This window comes from Heteronotia binoei, chromosome 13 (assembly GCF_032191835.1).
Source record: "Heteronotia binoei isolate CCM8104 ecotype False Entrance Well chromosome 13, APGP_CSIRO_Hbin_v1, whole genome shotgun sequence".
NCBI classification, from domain to species: Eukaryota; Metazoa; Chordata; class Lepidosauria; order Squamata; family Gekkonidae; genus Heteronotia; species Heteronotia binoei.
In genome coordinates this window covers 33,987,209-34,008,128 of record NC_083235.1, presented here as the reverse complement: position 1 = coordinate 34,008,128, position 20,920 = coordinate 33,987,209, and the positions used below count along the sequence as shown (strand labels likewise).

Below are 20,920 nucleotides of genomic sequence, written 5' to 3'. Positions count from 1 at the left end.
TGGTAAGAGCTTTGCTACTCAGCGAAACACGGTTTGTGAATTCAGGTGGTACAATTAATAAACCATCTACAAACCTTAGTTTGACATCCTGGTTAAGAGCTATTCCTGGGGTGACAGAGATTTACTAAACCAGCTGCATTGGCACATCACACCTTACTAAGGTTTGATCAAACTATGGTTTATAAACCGTGGTTTATTGTGATGTCTAAATATACCTACACTATCAAAAAGCACACTATAAAAAAAGTATTGCAGTAACATGTATTGTGGTTATTTTTCTTTATATTTCATAACAATTAGCAATGATATCAGGGCAGAGCAAAATGTCAACCAATTTTCTGGAAACAAAGGAGATTTGTGTCTTTGGCTGCACATCTAGTACACACCACACCAAGGACCATTTAATTATATATAATATTAACTCAGTATATAGATGTAGAGAGACAGGTGTTTTGGGAATGAATAACCCCATGTCATCTGAAACGTAAGGTGGGGTGGGGGAGGTGGCACTCATGGCAAGAATATCACTTTACACACTTTCCAATATTAATATTTTTTACTGTCTTAAGAATACTACAACTCTACCAGTGGGGTATAAAGCCATAGTGTTCACCCTTCAAAGAATCCATTTTCTCCATGGCAACTCACCTTTGTAGCTTGGAGAGGAGCTGTAATTCCACGTGGAGGCTGGCATCTTTACATAGACCTAGTGTGTGTACACAACAGTCAGAATTGGTCCTAGTCATGATGGAGCCAGATGTGGGGAGTGCCTCTGCACACAACATACTCCAGTGGGTACAACCTTCTTTTATTGCATTTGTTGCCCATTTCACAACTTTCAGGCACATTATGCATGCATGATTTAGCCTTTCATTCAAAACAACAATAAATTTACATGATGGGATCCATAAAGCTGTATTTATTCATGCTGCATAAAATCAAATAAAAACAATGAGCTCTTTCTATGTTTGCAGCAGTTTTTTCATAACTGGCATTAAGAATATTTTTGACAAGCAAGTTATCTTTCCACCTCCCACACCATTGTGGTGCTTCTGTTCTGTGCACTTCTAGCATTTTCCCCAGCTTTGCTCTGATCTTTCCCTCACCTGCTTGGCTGCAAAGTTTTGGAACAGATCACAGCAAAACCTGGATAGCTACTGTATTGATGGGATCATTAACATTTTTCTGGTCCTGCCCACATAGCAGCCAATTTCCCTATTCTAGTCTGTGTGATGGCCATTTTCCCTCTCCTGCTTTTTATTTTTTTAACTCAGCAAATGTATAACATAACAATCTGTGTATTAGCTTCTCTGAGAGTCAAACTACACATTTCAGTTTCTTGGTAAATGTCTTATGGGCTGTTAAATGTAAATAATGACAAAGACATTTCAACATATATGAGCCTGCCAAGGGGACAAGCAACTAGGGTTGTCAGATCCTTCCTTTCTGCTGGCAGGGAGATTAATGGTCCTTTCTGAAAGCTCGCATATGCAGTGCAATGACATCACCTGGAAGTGATGTCATCATGCCACCAACATTACATGGCAATGCTCTAGTAAGTTTTCACGCAAAACTCTATGGCTTGAGCCTGATTCTACCATAGAGTTTTGCCCCAAAACTATAGCATCACCATGCAACATCAGCAGTGCGATGATGTCACTTCTGGGTGATGTCATTGTGTCATATTTTGGGGCATTTGTGGACAGGGGTCCCCCCCACTTGCCAGCTGACCAGCAGCAGGAAGGAGCCCACAAAAGTGGGGGAACTCCCACTAGGACTGAGAGGCTGGCAACCCTACTTGCAACCATATTGAGGAACCCAATGAGGCAAATCCTTTCCCTTTGCAGTTTTGGCAACTGCCCCCCCCCACAGCACTTTTAAAAGGAGTTCTCATCAGGAACTCGCAGCTGCAATATGGTTTCAAGTCCCCATTACAGACTCGCATATGTTGCAATGTGTAGTTTGGCTTGGATTTCCTGGCTTTCATTACGAAAAAACATCCAGCCTCTTTCATTGCAGAGATATACCTTTGCCTTTGTATCTTCAAAAGAAAAACAGCTTGCAACTTACTTTTTAAAAATGGAAGTTGAAGATTCAAAGAATGTGACAGATGAAATGATATGCAACTATATACACACACACACTTGTAAATGCCATGGTGGCATGGAGGGGTGTTGTATTGCTGCATGTAGGAGCTCCATTGCTGCTACGCTGTATTGGCAGCTGCAGCAGCAACAGGGAAACCACACGAAGCCTATCCCCATATGAAAAAGCCCACTACAGCATTAGTGTAGGTTACAGCCTTCAAATATTGATTGAATTGCTGAGTATGTAACTCGGAACAGGTATTCTCTGCGACTGGAACTTCCCAAACTCTGCCTAAGGTACTCACCAGGGTTGCATATCTTTAAATCCTGTCCATCACAGACCTTCCTGCAATGAAATTCATTAATTATCATTAAGCTATGGTGATAGCCCACTGGTGTATGATGGTATGTTTCCTTCTCTCCCCACCCTCTCCTAAACAACTCTTTCCACTATCTCAATCTGCTCATCATACACGTGATTCTCGGGGGATTCAGCAGCTGAGATCTGGAAGGAATGTTTACCTTCTTCATGATTCACCTCCAAAATACAACTCCTTGATACCTGAGACTCCTCTGCAACCATTTCTGGTTGAGAGCAGGTGGGTGTGTTGGCATATTTTGCTCAGAGGGAACTCTACAATCCAGTCAAAATGGATGAGCCTGACAGATGCTCCTCCCTCCCCACCCCCACAAAAAGAATTATGTCACAATCTTGCAATGCACCAGGCGTACCTCTCTTTGGGTGGTCTGAGGCCAGTCGGTATTGGAATGAGGTTCAAAAGAGGATGGAGAAGGACGAGGCAGAGTGTAATTAAAGCTTAACACACATGTGCCCTGACTGCACGTCAAACATTCCAGCTAAAGGGCAGAAAAACCAGAAGAACCGACATTTCTGCCACTCTCCTTGTAATGGGGCTTATGAAATAGGTAGCTCCCAGGGCGTAGAGGAGGTTGTGTCACCACCCGTTCAGTATTTGGAATAACCTCCTCTTCTCTACGCCTCAGGGCTGTTTCTGTTGGTTGATTCAGTTATGGTCATTTGGACTGTGTGCACATTGCTGCAACAGGGATTGCAGCGCTTCGGCTCCCTGGGTCTTTTCAGGCCTCAGAATCTTCTTGATGCACAGAAAAGGACAGCACTTGGCAACATCAGCATCTACAACTGACAGATAGTATAAAATCTCCTGTTTTGGCAGCTCTGGTAAAAATACTGAGTCCCTGGCCTTGACTCTTCTGCCTATAGATTTAGCAGTAAATCTCAAGAAGGAACTTAGGGCTAAAATTTGGTCACCAAGAACACACAATTCACCATGTGAAAAGGAACCATGGTTCAATGGTAGAACACTCATTTGACAGGAAGAAGGCCCAAAGTTTAAACCCTGGCATCTCCAGTTGTCCAGTGTAAAGAAAGTTAGCTGGTGAGGGGCTGGGAATTGTCTCTCTGTTTAAGACCTTGGGGAGAGCCAATGCCAGTCAAGGAGATCATACTAAGCTGGATGGGGCTAAGGCTGGTTTCAGAATAAGGCAGCTTTGTGTGTTCACTAAACCCTTTCTCATCAGAGCTTGGAAGTTACAGGAAATTACAGTTTGGCTAGAAGACCAAGAGGGTGGGGTTGGGAGAGGGAAGGGACTTCAATGGGGCATAATGCCGTAGAGTTGACTCTCTAAAGCAGCTATTTTCTCCAGGGAGCTGATCTCTGTCACCTGGAGATCAGTTGTAATCTCAGGGGATGTCTAGCTGCCATCTAGAGGCTGGCAACCCTAACTGGGGTTGCTTTGCAGACAAAGGCAATGGCAAACCATGGCTGCAATCAGGCTTTTTGGCTCACCATAGCCATCCCCCACCATGGATTTAACATGCGCACATCTGTTCCCCACAGCCCACTCTTCCTGACCTTGTCATAAGACATTAAATAGCCACCTGGAACTTCCCAGTGGCAAAGTTCTTGCCACACCTCCATTGTGCATTTCCAGCCATGTGATTGGCTCGGGTGCGCCATGCACATGCAGTTGCAGTGTGAATGCTCCGCCCTGGGCGTATACAGCCTGTGCCTGTCCCAGCAACTGGGTGGGCGCCATCTGATCTCTGTGGTGCACCTCAACCTGGATTGCCTTTTTTAAAGCTGAGAAGCCAGCCACCATGGCAACCTGCTTGTCTGATTTCAACCCATCTCTGTTCTTCTCTTGCCTTGAAACCCTCATGATCCTTGGGTTGCCATGAGGCAGCTGTGACTTGATGACACACAACTATTATTTTTAAAAATGTAAAGGGATAGAGGGGAGTGAAATGAGGAAAAAAGGGAGAGGGGAGAACAGTTGTTTTGGCCAGTTCCTACAGAAAACATGACAGCCAAGGAAGACTGACAGGTTGCAACTCAGATGACAAGGGTTTACCTTTAAATGTACCATCAAAGAGAACATGAGGCCGTAGTCTGACAAGTCCACTGCAGAGCACTGTGAAAAGACAAGGTTTGCATTGAAAGCAACATCCTGAGATCATTTAAGGAGCTTTGTTTGCTTCGTAGTTGCTGACACATGGGAAAGAAACCAATGAAGCTTCCTGCTTCTGCCCCCACCATGAACACACAAAGCAGGATCAAAGGCAGGGCGTGTGTGTATAAAAATGTACCAAACTCATATTGCAAATAACAATACACAAAGCTCCTGTTTTATTTTTGTTCCCAGACTACTACAACTGCCTCGGTAGAATTATGACAATAAAATTAACATGGTTGTCACAGGTCAACATCAGCACCCATCCAGCTACGCCACAGATATCGGTCCCTTTTGAATTTGTCAAGACTGTCACCGACTCACCCCCACTCCTCCCCATATTGTCTATTAGTCTAATGAAATAAAGACAGCATTATAGAACAGAATACACAGCCCTCTAAGCAGGCTAATTGATGTCTTCCATTGTGCTGAGAGTTTGCCTTCGGGGACACTGGAATCTGCATGACTCCCAGAGGCTACGCCTTATCTCTTCTCTGCTGAGGTCTCTAGCATGCTTACAAATGCAGACTGCCAGCACCACAGAACAGAGCTGCTTTGCTCCCGTCCCATCAGCATCTTAACAAACCTGTTCAAAAGCACCCACAGGGATCTAGCTTCTTCCGGGAACCTGAGCACACAGCACATCAGCCTGTCTGTCCAGTTACGTTAGTGGTTTTCTTCCAGCTAGTTTCGTTCATTTTATCATACCTCTCCAGTGTTCTTTTTTGGGTGAGCTCATGCAACAGTGAACAAGACTGTTTTATGAGTTGTAATAGTCACCGTTGCAGTTATTATCACTAGACACTGTAGAAAATTTCAAAATAAAAATAAACCATGCATACAGAATAAGTTACACTTAAAGACGAGATTAAGGAAGAGCATTAAAGGGAAGAGTGGTCAACAAAAGGTTGGTTTAATTTCAGCTGATGCAAACTTTGTAAAATGGCACAAACAAAAGGCCACAGTGTAAGTCTTACTAACCCTGCACCCGTAACCATAGCCTTAATCTCTACTTTGAGAAAGGCAGTTTGGTGTAGTGGTTAAGAGCAGCAGACTCTAATCTGGAGAACCGAGTTTGATTTCCTAGTCCTCCAGATGGAGACAGCTAGGTGGCCTTGGGTCAGCCACAGTTCTCTCAGAGCTGCTCTCTCAAGAGCAGTTCTCTCAGGGCTCTCTCAGCCCCACCAACCTCATACGGTCTGTTATGGGGAGAGGAAGGGAAGGAGATTGTAAACTGCTCTGAGACTCCGAGCAGGGTGTGAATCCAATCTCATCTTCTTCTTTGATGAACTTCTTCATATGTCCAGTAAAGAATCTTGTCCACAAGGATAGCTCTTCTCTTTTTTTGCCTACACAGTTGTAAACCTAGTTACCGAGATTCATGCAGGCTCTTTTAATTAACTTTCCTTGTACAGAAGCCCATGACATGAAAATCCAATCCCCATCACACTGGGCAAATGTTTGTCCCAAGCACTCATCAGGGATTCTTCTTCTGAGAGCAAGTTTGGTGTAGTGGTTAAGTGCATGGACTCTTATCTGGGAGAGCCAGGTTTGATTCCCTACTCCTCCACTTGCAGCTGCTGGAATAGCCTTGGGTCAGCCATAGCTCTCTCAGAGTTGTCCTTGAAAGGGCAGCCTCTGGGAGAGCTCTCTCAGCCCCACCCACCTCACAGAGTGTTTGTTGTTGGGGGGGTGGAAGGTAAAGGAGATTGTGACCGCTCTGAGACTCTGAGATTCAGAGTGAAGGGTGGAATATAAATCCAATTTCTTCTTCTTCGACTACGCACTCAAAACTCCCTCTTCTGCACTACTGTTAAAGATACTGTCCTGTGCTAATCTTCAGTTTGTGGTTTGGAATGTAGGAATAATGAGCTGTATTGAGGGGGATTAGAGTACCGGCATCACCATCTCTTTTGTGCAGAGGTAAAAGCTCCTGTGCTTTTAATGATTGTGTAGAAGGGGGAATCTCAGCAGGTGCAGATTTTTATGCAAGGCTGAGGCAAAATGCAGCTGCTAATATTCCCTCTTCTAGACAGTTATTAAAAGCCCAGGTTTTCCTTTTATCTCATCAGCCTAGAGACAATCCAGAAGATGAGCACAATACAGCCTGTAGTTAAGAAGTGAGAAAGTAAGATCTGAAACTGATAAATGCTGTTGCACTGCCATAATGTAGTCATTACTCATTCAGATGAGCTGACCAGTCTTCTGGGCAAGTGTGCCAAATCAAGTCCTTGGTTTGAAGACCAAACTACACAATGCCTTTTTGTCCCCCAAGTCCCCAGGCCAAACTTGGGTTATCTGGACCAGATTCACTTTCCTTGCAGCCACACAGCAGGTGCAGAGAATACCATTTTTAAAAACAGCAGAAGCCCAATTCATCTTGAAACTGTGGCATGGGAGGATGAGGGTCTCTTGTCTGCCCTTTATGCCATTTGCTTGAGCTGAAATGGCCTCATTTGGCTCAAAGAAATGGCTAGGGGAAGTCAGGAGACCCTCTTCCCCCATGGCACAGTTCTGAGCCAAATCAGGCTGCCAACTGTTGTTGTTGTTTTTTAATGGAGAAAAACATATTATGTAGTTTGCCCCTGACATACTGATACTCTAGCACAGCCTCCCCTGTGCCTTGTGGTTTTGGAAGGAGTGCAATTTTGTTGTTTTTCAGTTCATTTGTTTTCATTGGTTATCCATCTTACATATTTTGGTTGTTAAAACTCGTTTTACCTCATTCTCCTCCTACTTCATCCCCTATTTACTAGGCAGGATGGTGCTGGCACCAAGGCCTCTGTTGTCGGTGCTGCTGGCTATACAGTTGTTAATTATCTAATGTTTACTAAAGGGCTTCTCCTTGGACGCATCAGAAAGAGTGTTTGGGGGACTGGGGTAGTCAGAGAGCAATTGTCCAATCACCATTGGCTAGCCCCTTGCCTGGTATAGCCAGGCCTTGCCTGGGGCAGCCACAGATTCAGTAGCAGCTCTGACACCAAACTGGCCTACACAGGAAGGGGTGATGAGGAGCTTGCATGTATGTTACAGCTGTATTTCCTGTTTTCATAAACTCACAAGAACAGGAAGGAGGTCAGAATATAAACTCAAATTATAGTTGTAATTTTTATCATTATCATTCATTTTAGTTTTAATATAATTTAACAATGCTGTTAAAGAAAATATTAACTTCAAACCATACATTTTCCAGCATCCAGGACAGTTCAATAAATCTGTCTGTCTATCATCTATCAATCTATTGTTTGGAAATATGTGTGCATATGAATAGTCAAATTACTGAGAAAATAGGTAATGTACCTAACAAATAGGTGCAATTGGAGTATTTTAACTAGAAAAATTCTCAGCCCTGGGTAGTTTCTTGGGAGGAGTAATTTAAATAGTAAGAAATCAGACTAAGTTTTAGGATGTGGCAATTTGCTGAATCAAAATGCTGCTCTTGCAAGACTTCATACTGTATCAAAGTGGTTGTCAATACACTTGCTAATACTGTGTGACCTGTCACTCAGACATGGAAAAGCCTCACTGGAAAAGCAAGAGAAGTCTCACAGATAGTCAAATGCCTATTTAACTTTTATCAAGAATATAATTGTTTGAAAAACAAATAATTATGAGTTAACATAGACTGAAATATTAAGCCTCTGAATAGAGAACTGTGATCCAATTAGGATGTACGGTCTGAAATCAAGATCCAACCTCAACCATGCCCATTTGTCAAAATAATAATTCCAATTCAAAGAGAATTATTTCCAGCATTCAGAAGAAGTCAAAAACATGCTCATATGACCATTCTCCTTGTGTCTTACTGTCTGGGTTCATTATCCCTGACAGAAAGGAGGACATGTGCCTGAGAAGGGTGTAGTCCAATTAGAACAATTATTCTGATCTTCTGACCAAATAGGATTGTCTTAACTGGCATCCTTGTGCAGAACATTTCCACATTCTGTCAGTCGTTGAACCATCTAACAACTTTGTGAGGGCCTTGTATTTGTTTGAGCTGTTTTGTTCACTGGGGCTAACCTGCTAGGAAAGACAGTCCCAGCTGCTTGCCCTGCAGGGGAGAGAGGCAAAGGCTTTCCTTATACATGCTTAAGTCTCTTTGCTCCTTTTGGGGGGGCTTCCAAGGAATCAGGATTCTTTATTAGCAGCCCTGATAAAGAAATGATGATGGTGTGGCTAGCAATCACATGATTTAGATGTCCTGCGGTTAGTTCCTATAACATATTTTAAGTTCTGAATCACAGTGAGCAATCAAATCATATGAGCTTGTCCTACAACAGCAGCGACAGCATGCTAGGGAGTTGTGGGACATTGCTTCGGGAAGCATCCATGTTATCTGGGCATCTGATGTGATTCAGAACTTCAAACATTACTGAACTAACCTTGGAACTGACCACAGTGGAGCAGCAACTACTTCACAGACTTTGAACATGGCCTGGGAGGAAGAACATGGGGTGGAGTGCTTGCAACAAATTCCCATTCTTTGAGGCAGTGTGGTTAGCCATTACATTAATTGGGGCCAATTTCCAGCACTTCTGATGGCTTAGTTCGTCTGGTGTCTCCCACAAATACCATCTGGTTCTTTTGGAAACTCATTGGGGCAGAGAGAGTCATTATTATATACCTGTATTGCATCTAACACAATAGATCCATAATTTGACCTGGTGCCTTTAGATGTCATGATAAGCAGGGTGGTTTTTGTAGCAGGTACTCCTTTGCATATTAAGTAAGAACATAAGAGAAGCCATGTTGGATCAGGCCAGTGGCCCATCCAGTCCAACACTCTGTCACACAGTGGCCAAAAACCCCAGATGCCATCAGGAGGTCCATCAGTGGGGCCAGGACACTAGAAGCCCTCACACTGTTGACCCTCCCAAGCACCAAAAATACAGAGCATCACTTGCCCCAGAGAGTTCCAACAATATGTTGTGGCTAATAGCCACTGATGGACCTCTGCTCCATATGTTTATCCAATCCCCTCTTGAAGCTCTTGTAGCCAATCTTCCAAGAGCTCACAGGGCTCTTCTTACAGGGCCTACTGTAAGCTCTTGGAGGATCAGCTACATCAGGGGTGGGGGTGGGGGCGGTGTAGCCTTATATGCAGAGGAGTTCCTGCTACAAAAAAAGTTCCTACATATGAAGGAGTAGAGCAAGATGCAGATCCTGTAACACCTTAAAGACCAACAAAATTTCAAGGGTTTAATCTTCCAAGAGTAAAATCTCCCTCACTGACAAAGGGAGATTTGACTGTTGAAAACTTATACTCTGGACATCTTGTTGGCCTTTAAAGCACTACTAGATTCGAATCTTTCTTGTCTAATGCAAACCAACACAGCTGCTGACCTGAAACTATGTTAGGAAGAAGTTGGACATTTGCAGCTTTATTGCAGTGAGTGGGGTGGGCTGGGGATCATCAGTTTTGTTTCTTAAGCAAAGGAAACAAATCAAAAGCTTATACCTTGCATAAAACTATGTTGGTCTTAAAGGTGCCCCTTTGTTAAATTACAAACACTATTTCATATGTTCCTGCATTTCATTCATACCAGTCCTTGTTCTTTTCCCTTAGATATGAGGATGAAATAAACAAACGCAGTGCAATGGAATTTACCTTCACAACGCTCAAAAAGGTAGGTAGATATGCTTTTTCATGCAAAGGGATGGCTATCCTTCTGTAGCCAGGCAGCTGAACCACAACCGCCTAAGGTATAGGTCAAATCTAAGGCAGATGAGGCGGGGGAGGGGGGTGGACTCCAATTATTGAGCTGTTAATTTCATGCGTTTTTGACTTGGTTTTGACTTGGTAAGCTTTTTTCCAGACTTTGGAATGAATAATTAAATGCAACATTCTTTTAAATAAAAAGTTTACTTTTACAAGGGAGCTAGACCTCTGATAGGTATCTACGTGAATAATAATCTTTTAAAATCTTTTTTACTGTTAAAACCCTCAAGTCATCAAATTTTAATATGCAGATTATTTGTGGGACTTTTTACAAGGTACTTTTAAGGTTGTTCTAGATGGCTAAAATATTCTGGTCAATGACTGTAATAATAAACTAAACAGTATCTATGTGTCCAGAACTGACAACTGTCATTTTAAAATGTCCTCCATAACCTAAAGTATAACAGAAATAAAGAATGAGAATCGTAACTGGGGGGGAAATTAACTGGGTTTTTAATCATTGACATTTGTATTACAGGCTGTCAAAATATGAGCTGTGTGTCCTGTCCCACATATTGAGTCCTCTCTTTCCCTCTCCTTCATTGGCTGCCCTTCTCAGAAACAGGGAAATGTACTATCCTGCTTTTTGTATGATTAGATGCTACCAGGGACAGAGTGTTTGTTTGTGTGTGAGAGATGGAGTTGCTGTTTTTGGCAGCAACCTTGCATCTTCCATAATGTCTGCCCTTGGCCTCAGGATTTTGTTATGAAGAAGAATTGCAGATTTATACCCCACCCTTCTCTCTGAATCAGAGACTCAGAGTGGCTTACAATCTCCTATATCTTCTCCCCCCACAACAAACACCCTGTGAGGTGGGTGGGGCTGAGAGGGCTCTCACAGCAGCTGCCCTTTCAAGGACAACCTCTGCCAGAGCTATGGCTAACCCAAGGCCATTTCAGCAGGTACTTGCGGAGAGTGGGGAATCAAACCCAGTTATCCCAGATAAGAGTCTGCAGACGTAACCACTATGCCAAACTGGCTCTCAAGCTATGGTACTTTTTCTGAAAGGTCGATAAACAACAAAATGAAATCCAGATAACCTGTAATTGCCAGTGACTTCTGGCATACTTCTGACAGTCTGGGGTAAACCTATTAAAATATAATCAGTTTGTTCAAGATTTCTCAGGATTTTCATCTGCAAACAGAATTTTCCTGCTTTTCTTGTTCTTGTTCTTAAGGACAGTCTTGTGCCACTATGTAATTGCCTTGTTCCACCTCTGGAGGGATGGTACTTGAGTGTTGAAGGCAATTGCTATGGAGACTGTCTGGAGACAAAACAAGTTGGGTGTCATTACAGAACAGAACACTTTTCTATGACTCGTTGCTGTTATGAATTATAAATGCCTTTTAAATGGATTCATCCCCCTATTGAAACCTGTTTACAGGTAGCTTTCTGTTTACTTCACTGGTGCTAGCAAACAATTCTTCTTTTCTTATAATTAAAAAGATGACTCTGTGGGCCAGCCCAGTTTACTTCCTTCTGGGCCCCACCCAATTCTCAGCGGAATTTAAGTTATTATAAAATCATACAAATATGTTGCAAAATGGAGAGGATAGGGGAGGTGTGTGCTCCAAAGCACTAAAGGATACACTTAAGAAAGACTCCCTCCAATCCAGGAAATGGTTTCAAAAAAATTCTTGAGAATGACAAAGTTCCTTGGAAACATATCAGAGGTTTCCCATTGACAACATTGGAATGATGGAGACATTTCCCTGACAAGTTGGCCATCACTACTTTTGAACTTCTTCAAAAATACACAACTGTAGAATAGCATTGAGTGTGTTCCAGATCATTCGTTTTCAGCTCAAGTACAGTGATACCATGCAAAGAACTGATGGTGTGCCTTGGAAGATGCACCCAGAATCTTTTAAAATGTATTAGAATTCTGTGACTAATACGCAGTATGATGGCAGAAAAAAAAATGTGGAAAGAGTACCCTAAAAGTAGAAAGTTTCAAAGTCACTGTTTTGGGGCATAATGGGCTGGATCTGTCAAAGTGTTCCTGCAGATCACCTGCAGTAGGACTTTCTTCCATCCCCTTCCCATTTCAGCCCCAAATTCCACCCAAAAATCTGTTCACTGGGAGCAGCAATTTGGCCTGGAGCAGGAGGGCAAAGGCTCAAATCATGCTGTACAGACAGAAGTTCTGTCCATGGAACCACTCCAATGGATACAATCTAATATGTTTTTAAAGGAAATATACTTCTTAAATGTGCCCATGAAAACATAAAATGTGCATCTGAATCAGACTATTTTTGGCTCTAAAACTCAGTGGTTATGGAGTGCTCTGTGGGCAAGCTGAGAAAGAGAGATCAACTTTGTGAAAATGTCCAGGAGAGATACCTGGTGATTTTAATGTAGAGTTAGTCTTGATTTCTTTCAGTTTTGGTTATAGGTTCTAGCTTGGTTGTATTTTAGATTTATTTTTATTGTAAGCCACAGAGAAGAAGGGTGGGGTATAATTATCTGAATGAATAAATGAATGAATAACATCTGAGCATTTGGCAAAATGTCACTCTTGCAGCAAATCCGAAAATTAACTGATACTACTGTAGAGGCCACCTCTTCCAATATGGCAGTTACACAAAGGCTTTTCTCAGGGTCTGCAGCTCTTTCACCTTAGCTTACAAATCCAGAAGTCCATCATCCAAAGTTTCAAAGACAAACACTTCTGTTATTGAACTTCACAGGATCTGGACAATGGATTCCTACACAGAACGGAATTGGAAGCAAAACTGAACGGACTTCATGCTATGGCAGAGTTAATGAAAACTATCCATGAGCAGGTAAAAACAAGCAGGTATTTTTTAAGGGTAGAAAAGATGGGTTCCTCCAAGCTAGAATAAATACCAAGAGCATTCAGGCTGGCTGATACCTTGTACATTTATAAGTTAATGAGGGTTCGAGTTTGGAGCTATTTCAAAAAGTCTTGCATGCATTGATTGCTTGGGCTCATTCACCACGAGTCACAAGGCATCTGTGCAGAATTTGCATTGATTTATTATTGATATTGTATTACCAGATATAGGGATTCGTGGCCTGTACATCAGCGGTATATGACACAAAGGGGAAGTGGGAGAAGGAGTGCACAATTTCCCCAAGCCACATTTTAATTGTTCACTCAGGTACTTTTGTGCATCAGGTTCAGCATTACATCACAAGGAGCTTGATGCAGTTATAGTTATGGATGTATAATTTCCTTTTTTGGCTTTCATTTCTATTTTGAAAGCTTAGCTTTTAAAATTCATATTGCATATGTTGTTTTTGATACCTCATTTTCTTTTCTTCTCATATCTGTTCATATTATTTTATGTCCAGTGTAGCATTTCAGGCCACTGGAGAGGAAACAGAGGAACAGAATGATTCTGTCCTCAACCAGCCACCTGTACTGCTAGGCAGGCACCACTAGTCCTGGAGTGAGCAGCCAGTGGCACAGTTACAGAGCAGCAGAGGAGGACAAGGAGGGAGCAGTGGGGAGGGATAACAAATGGAAGTAATTTCTTCCTTCATTATTTTCCCATTTGTTCTTGATATTATAATGTGGGAAATGAATTGGAGGAGGCCTTTTCCATCCTTGTGGAGACGAGGCCCTATGAGGAAAGGCTGAGGGACTTGGGGATGTTCAGTCTTGGAAAGAGGAGGTTGAGGGGGGACATGATTGCTTTCTTTCAGTATTTGAAGGGCTGTCAGAGGGGGGCAGGGAGCTGTTCCTGTTGGCAGCAGAGGAAAGGGACTTGCAGAGGAGGTACCAGCTAGATTTTAGGAAAAACTTTTTTACAGTTGGAGTTGTTCAACTCTGAGGGAGCTGGCAGTCTTTAAGCAGCAGCTGGACAAACACTTGTCAGGGAATTTTAATTTTTGTATATTTGTTTTATGCCCCCTTGTACATCACCCAGAGCCCAGCATAAGCTGGGATAGGGCAATTAACAAATCTACTATTACTACTAACAACAACAATAATAATAAACTGCCTCTGGGCCCTGGTTCAGAGTTTTTATAACCTCTTTGGGATCAGCTAGAAGCCTGAGATAGAGCTTAGTATCATCCACATATTGGTGACAACCCAGCTCAAATCTGCAGCTGACCTCACCCTCACGCAGCAGTCCCATGTAGATATTAAAGACCATAGGAAACAAGATGGAACCTTGAGGTATACTATAAGCCAAAGGTCAAAGGACAAAGGACTGAGCAACAGTTCCCCAGCACCATCTTCTGAAACCTACCCTCCAGGTAAGACTGGAACCACTGCAGAACAGTGCTTCCCAATATCAGCTAGTATTGCCAATCCCCAGGTCTGAGCAGGGGATTCTGCAGTTTTGGTGGCACCTGCCCATCTCAGACCAGCTGGCTGGTGGGGGAAACCCTAAGAACATAAGAGAAGCCATGTTAGATCAGGCCAATGGCCCATCCAGTCCAACACTCTGTGTCACACAGTGGCAAAATTTTTTATATATATATACACACACAAACACACTGTGGCTAATAGCCACTGATGGACCTCTGCTCCATATTTTTAACCCTGCCACTAAATAGGGACGTTGTGAGGGGACACTCTGGTTTTTGGGCAAAACTTTATGGTTTGAAGGCATCACCCCCTCAAACATGATGACATCACTTCCAGGTGACATCAGCGTGGTCCCTGCCCATCCTCAGAACACCCCCTCCCCAAAATCTCCCCACCAGATTGACGAGGGGACCTAGCAACCCTAATCCCAGCTCAGAAAGGCGGCCCAAGAGGATACTATGATCAATGGTATTGAAAGCCATTGGGAGGTCCAGGAGAATCAATAAAGTCTCACTCCCTTTGTCCATCTCCTGGCATAGGTCATCTCCCAGAATGACCAAGGCTGTTTCAGTCCCATAACTAGCCTAAACCCAAATTGGAAAGGGCCTGAACAATTTGCCTCATTCAGGAAAGCTTGAAGTTGTCCAGGTTGCTGCCTAATGATTAGCTGATGGGATGAGAATTATTATATTAATATCTCCTTGGGGTCCATATGGAGCAGTTGCTCAGAAGCTAACCAACTATGCTTATCCCCTAGAACACTCATGCAAGGCAGGGTCACTATCTTCTTTTAGACTAGAGGGTTATCTTAAAAGAATGGCCAGTGCCAAATTAATCAGAGTTAAATATAATATTATAAATTATAGGCTTAATTAGTTTTAATACACTGTTTTGTAATTTAATATAAATGTACCCATTGCACTAAATTAACTGATGTAATGGAAGGTGTTATTCACCTACCCAAGAAAGACAGGCAGTGGATCTGACTCAACAACTGTAGTGTTCTTATCTGCAACCAAGATGCAATTACAAGCTGGTTCAGGAAGGAATTTGCCAGCACCCACTCGACCCTCATGGTATTTGGTCTAGGTACATACCCGAACTCTCCTTTTCTTAGGAATTCAAAATATGCCACCCCCCAGGGAGAGCGTACCGGGTTCTTGGAATCATTAGCTGATATCCCTTTCACTGCCCATGCCAAACATTCAGATGGACACTCCACCTGCAGCCACTCCACAGTTTCCCTTTTATTTCACAGGAAATAGGGTCCATATTTTCTCTGAAGTAAAGAGGGGACAAAAAGGGAAACAAGACAAGTTGTGCCCAAATTGAGCATAATGTCATCTCCCCTTTACTATGGGGCAGGGGTGGCCAAACTGTGGCTTGGGAGCCACATGTGGCTCTTTCACACATATTGTGTGGCTCTTGGAGCCCCTACTGTCCTGCTGGCCAGCTTGGAGAAGGCATTTGTCTCTTTAAATCGCTTCTCCAAACCAAGCCAGGTGGCAGCTTAGATAATATCTTTAAAGTTGCTTTCTTTCCACCTCTCCCTCCCCCCATCTATTTGCCTTCCTTCCTTCTTGTCTTGTGGCTCTCAGACATCTGAAGTTTATGTGGCTCTTACATTAAGCAAGTTTGGCCACCCCTGCTATGGGGGCTTCTTACTATTCAAGCAGGGTAAAATCCCTGTCTGGAAGCAGCCTTCTCCTGCATTCGTCCCCTTCTCTGACATTCATTGATTTGAGTTTTCCTGGTCATAATCCTGCCCCAACTTGTCTCCTTTCCCCGATTCATCCCCCACTTGATCCCTAGCAACTTGTTTCTCCACTACAACATGATCATCCTCCTATTACTCCCCGTGTAAAGCCCTCTGGACAGGGATTGTGTTGCCCCTCAACTCCGTACAACATCCAGTACAGTGTTAGTTCTACATGAATGTTGAAGAATAAAGGCCAAAGTATATGGGATGTTAAGGGCACTGATTGAACAGGGAGTGGGGGGGATGGAATATTTCATGCCATGGAGGTAAATAGCATCACCTGATAACTGATTGACTTCTGGATAACCTCATTGTGTTGGGAATGTCCCATCCACCCACGGAAAGCCCCCCAAATCCCCCTGCCATGATGAAGAGGGGACCTAGCAACTCTAATTGCAAATCAAGCGGAAATTAAAGGGACCAGTTTATTGGTTGGCAATCCTATGTAATGGTAGTAGACTAGGTTTGCCAACCTCCAGGTAGTACCTAGAGATTTCCTGTGATCTCAACTGACCTCCAGGTGACAGAGAACAGTTAATGAGTTCAGATTATCCATTTTAGCAAATGGAGTAACTGAACAAATTGCTGATTAGGGTTGCCAGCCTGCCAGCCAGCCAGAATTTCACTGGTCACAATGGAACAGGGCTCTGTCTGCTTCACTACTACTGCAATCTGAAAAAAAACAGCAAACCATTGTGCCGGACTCCACCTTAGTCTTCCAGTTTCCAAACCGGATCTGCTCTGCTCCTGACCCACCATGGTTTTACTTTCCTTGGCTCCTTTCAGCCTCTCCCAGATAGGTAGCATTTTTTGAAATCTAAAGTGGTGCACCTAAAATTGCATAATTGTTAACTTATCCCATGAGTCAATATTGTGCAAATGTGTGAAAGCTATTCATACTTCCTCTGAATTTATCCTAAGAACTTTAGCTCTTAAAAAAAAAAAAAAAGGTAGCCATGCCTATTTACCCAGGAATTAAGTATGTGTATGGGAAAAGAAGTAGCAAACTCTACTTGGAAGCTTTCCACAAACCTCAGCCTTTGTTCTTTGCCAATGGAGGATACAGGGAGAGGGGAGCAGTACAAAAGAGTCTGTTAATGCTTCTTATGGAAATAGTTTCAAACTTTCAAAAAAAAGCTTAAACTTTCAATGAACTGATATATGAAAAGAGGAAATGCAACAGCCCGATCCTTCCCTTTCTGAGACCAGTAGAAACAGCTCCACTAAAGTCAGTGAAGAAGGACATAGGCTAAGGCGGAAGAAGTAGAAGAGGCCAAATAAACACCAGTGGCTTCAGACTCCTTCAGGTTAGATCTTGCCTGTGTGGTTTTTACTCACTAGGATTACAATCCTTTTGAAAGTTACTGAGCTGAGGCTGCTTTTAGAACTTCCTTCTGTATCTTAACATCCGTCATCTAGTAAGTGTCTGCTAGAGGTCAGGACCCGCAGCATGTTATAAAAATGATGTTTAAAATATGATTTATGAGATTCAAAAATAAAAGAGGCAAGTGATAGAAAGAGCAGCCTGGTGCTATGCAAACCTATTCAGAATCTGGCAGAGGTCTGACAAGCAGAAAATAAGGGGCAGTGAAAATGTGAGCCTTGAGGACAAAAGCTGCACGTTTACTTGGGCAGTTGAGCAGAAAAGGTTAGAAAAGATTAAGTAGGAAGGCTGATTAAATGGATGACAGCAAGGCACACACCCCTGACACAGGAATTGTGTTAGTGAAGTAAGTAAATGCTGCAAGTTCAAGGTACCACCCACAGGGGAGACTGCCCATTGCATATCTTTGTGATTTACCATTATACCTTGTTTAAGTCATCCTCCATGGTAAACAAATCAGTACCACCATATTTCTATATCAGGTTGTTTTGGATCATTCAGTCATACTTGATGCATTCAGAAACAGAGAGTGAGACACAAAGAGATTCTGAGAGGAGGTTGTTGGTTATATCCAGGGCTGTAGCTAGCGGGGGGGGGGGGCACAGGGGTGCTGTCCCCTCAAGAATGTGCAACACCCCCACCCAATCTCCCCAATGGTGCTGCAGATTCTATAGGGAGCACTGCTCCTGTGCTCCATCCCACTGGCTATGGCCCTGGTTGTATTCCTTTAGGAGTTACTGCTCCAACTGTGCCACCTCCTAATGAGAAGACATGCCCAGCAGTGGTGACTTATCCAGAGGCAGGCTCCTCTGAAGATGTAAATCTTTGGGGATATAATTAAGTGTGCCTACAACTTAAACTGAGAAAGAAAGCATGCCTTAGCTATCAGAAGTCTGAGAACAAGTCAGAGGAGGTTGAACAAAGTGGATTATGTTTAGAGGAGTATGAGAAGATATGATTTTTTTCAGCACTTGGATTGTACCTCAAAATCCTTTAAGAGCAAAGGAAAAGATTAGAACTAGTAGTAATAAGAGGGGAATACCAGAACTACCATTAACCAAGTACCCCCATCCCTTCAGAATGTTACCTAATAATCATGTCATATGTTTATATATTCCTCAGTGGTAGCATGGGAGGTGAGGTAAAGTGGACTGCCTGCTCCCATAACACACACATCCGTCATCACCTGATATCTGTATCCAGGAGTACTGGAATAAAGTATGCAAAGCATTTTGGAAAATTTCTGTTTCCTTGTACATGCTGTTATTATCCACATACAGCCCAGCGGACAGGACACAGATACTCAGTATAATTACTGTGACCTTGGCTTGTTCATGGCAACTCAAACCCAGTCTTCTTCTCACTTTTCTAGGAACTTGAGGAGGCAATGTCACAAATCAAGGACATCTCTGTTGTCCTGGGGATTGACAACAGAATCAATTTCGACCCTCACAGGATTGTGGAGGATGTAAGGGCCCAGTACGAAGCCCTGGCTCGCAGGAGCTGGGAGGAGTTAGAGGAACTCACAAGAAGCAAGGTATGCATCTACTTGCCCCCAGAAAAGGTGTCACAAATTCTGCATGCAGACAACAGATCCTACAAAGTGATATGGAAAACAGGCAAACTTGTAACAAAATGCCACGGCAATTATTGACAGGGAATACTGCAGGGTTAAAAACAATTGATGTCTTCTTTTCTCAGAATTCTGAACTGTTCTGGAAATCTGCATAAGAGGAGCTCAATAGGTGCTTTATAAATTGACCCAAAATGTTGAGAGATGTGAAATCTAACCAAAAGTTAATAGCTCAAACAACTTACAGTACACAATGTATTTATGTGCTGAAATAAATGGACTGTATCCAATGAGCAAAGTTTGTAGCCTTTCTCCACCTTTAATCGTCTTTCCAAAGAAGAAACTTGAAAAAAGGTTACTTGGGTTGGATGAACATATGTGTTCAAACTGTGGCTCAACTTTCTCAAAAAAATCATGGATCATAAGATGTTGATCAGGTCAATATTGTGCAAAGCTACCAATTGTGAGAATCCGTTCAATGAGATAAAGCGATGAGACAGCCTTTCGAAATCACTATTGCCCCAAACAGGGTATCTCTCTGACCCTCTGAGAAGTGACAGTGGGGCAATGAGTACAATTACAGTTGCATTTTTTTCATGGACCCTACACTGTTTGATTTCTCTCCCCAGTGCCATGTGCCACCACTAACAGGAGTGTTAATGTACTGTTAAATATTCCTTCTAGCTGAATGAAGGAGAGTTGCAGTCTGCTAAGTATGGGGATCATCTTCTTAATGACCGAAGAATAATTGCTGAGCTGAATATACAAATCCAGAAAATGAGGTCTTGCATCCTATCACTGAAAAGTCAGGTAAAATGTGGTTGGGGTAAGACTGGAAAACAAGCATGACAGTGAAAGGAAATGTATTCAGCCAAGATTTTGCAAATATAGCAATGCAAATGCATGTTCATACTGCTTCTTGGAATATTGTTTGATCCCGGCGGAAGCTGGGTGTAGGTAGCCGGCTCAAGGTTGACTCAGCCTTCCATCTTTCCAAGGTCGGTAAAATGAGTACCCAGCTTGCTGGGGGGAAAGTGTAGATGACTGGGGAAGATAATGGCAAACCACCCCATAAAAAAAAAGTCTGCCGTGAAAACTTTGAGATGTGATGTCACCCCAGAGTCAGAAACGACTGGTGCTTGCAACAGGGGACTACCATTACATATATACACACACACGTAAACAAATCCATAGATCTAGCCAATCAACCTGGTTTTAATGGTTTACTGGATTTATATCCTGTCTTTCCCGCCAAAGCAGGGTGGCTCACAACCAGTAAAATCAAGTAACATTTCACACACAATACATCATAATGAATTAAAATTAAAACATCAACACAGTCAGGTGCTAATATCGTTTGATGTCATTTCATTTCCAATGGCATTCAGTATTTATTAAATATCATTCCTTAGACATGAATGTTGATAGAGACATTTGAACAATACAAGTGTATTATGGCAGATGCAAACAGGGATGTGTTACTTAGGGGGCACTGTTTGATGTCAAAGCACATGTTTTACATTCAGACAGTTTTAAACTGATTTCCTGGGATGCCCTATTAAAAAGAACTTAGGTAACAGGGCTGGAAACGATTCTGTCAGAGAACTGCTCTGAAATG

The 20,920-nt window shown here is 42.7% G+C and overlaps 1 protein-coding gene across 1 annotated transcript in view; it reads left to right on the top strand.

Moving 5' to 3' along the window:
• Positions 1-20,920, top strand: part of LOC132581036 (keratin, type II cytoskeletal 80-like) — a 60,496-nt gene that overhangs the window by 34,355 nt on the left and 5,221 nt on the right. The window contains exons 3-6 of the mRNA XM_060252073.1: positions 10,147-10,207; positions 12,992-13,087; positions 19,102-19,266; positions 19,987-20,112. Coding sequence (XP_060108056.1) covers positions 10,147-10,207; positions 12,992-13,087; positions 19,102-19,266; positions 19,987-20,112 — 448 coding nt within the window. The remainder of the gene's footprint in view (positions 1-10,146; positions 10,208-12,991; positions 13,088-19,101; positions 19,267-19,986; positions 20,113-20,920) is intronic.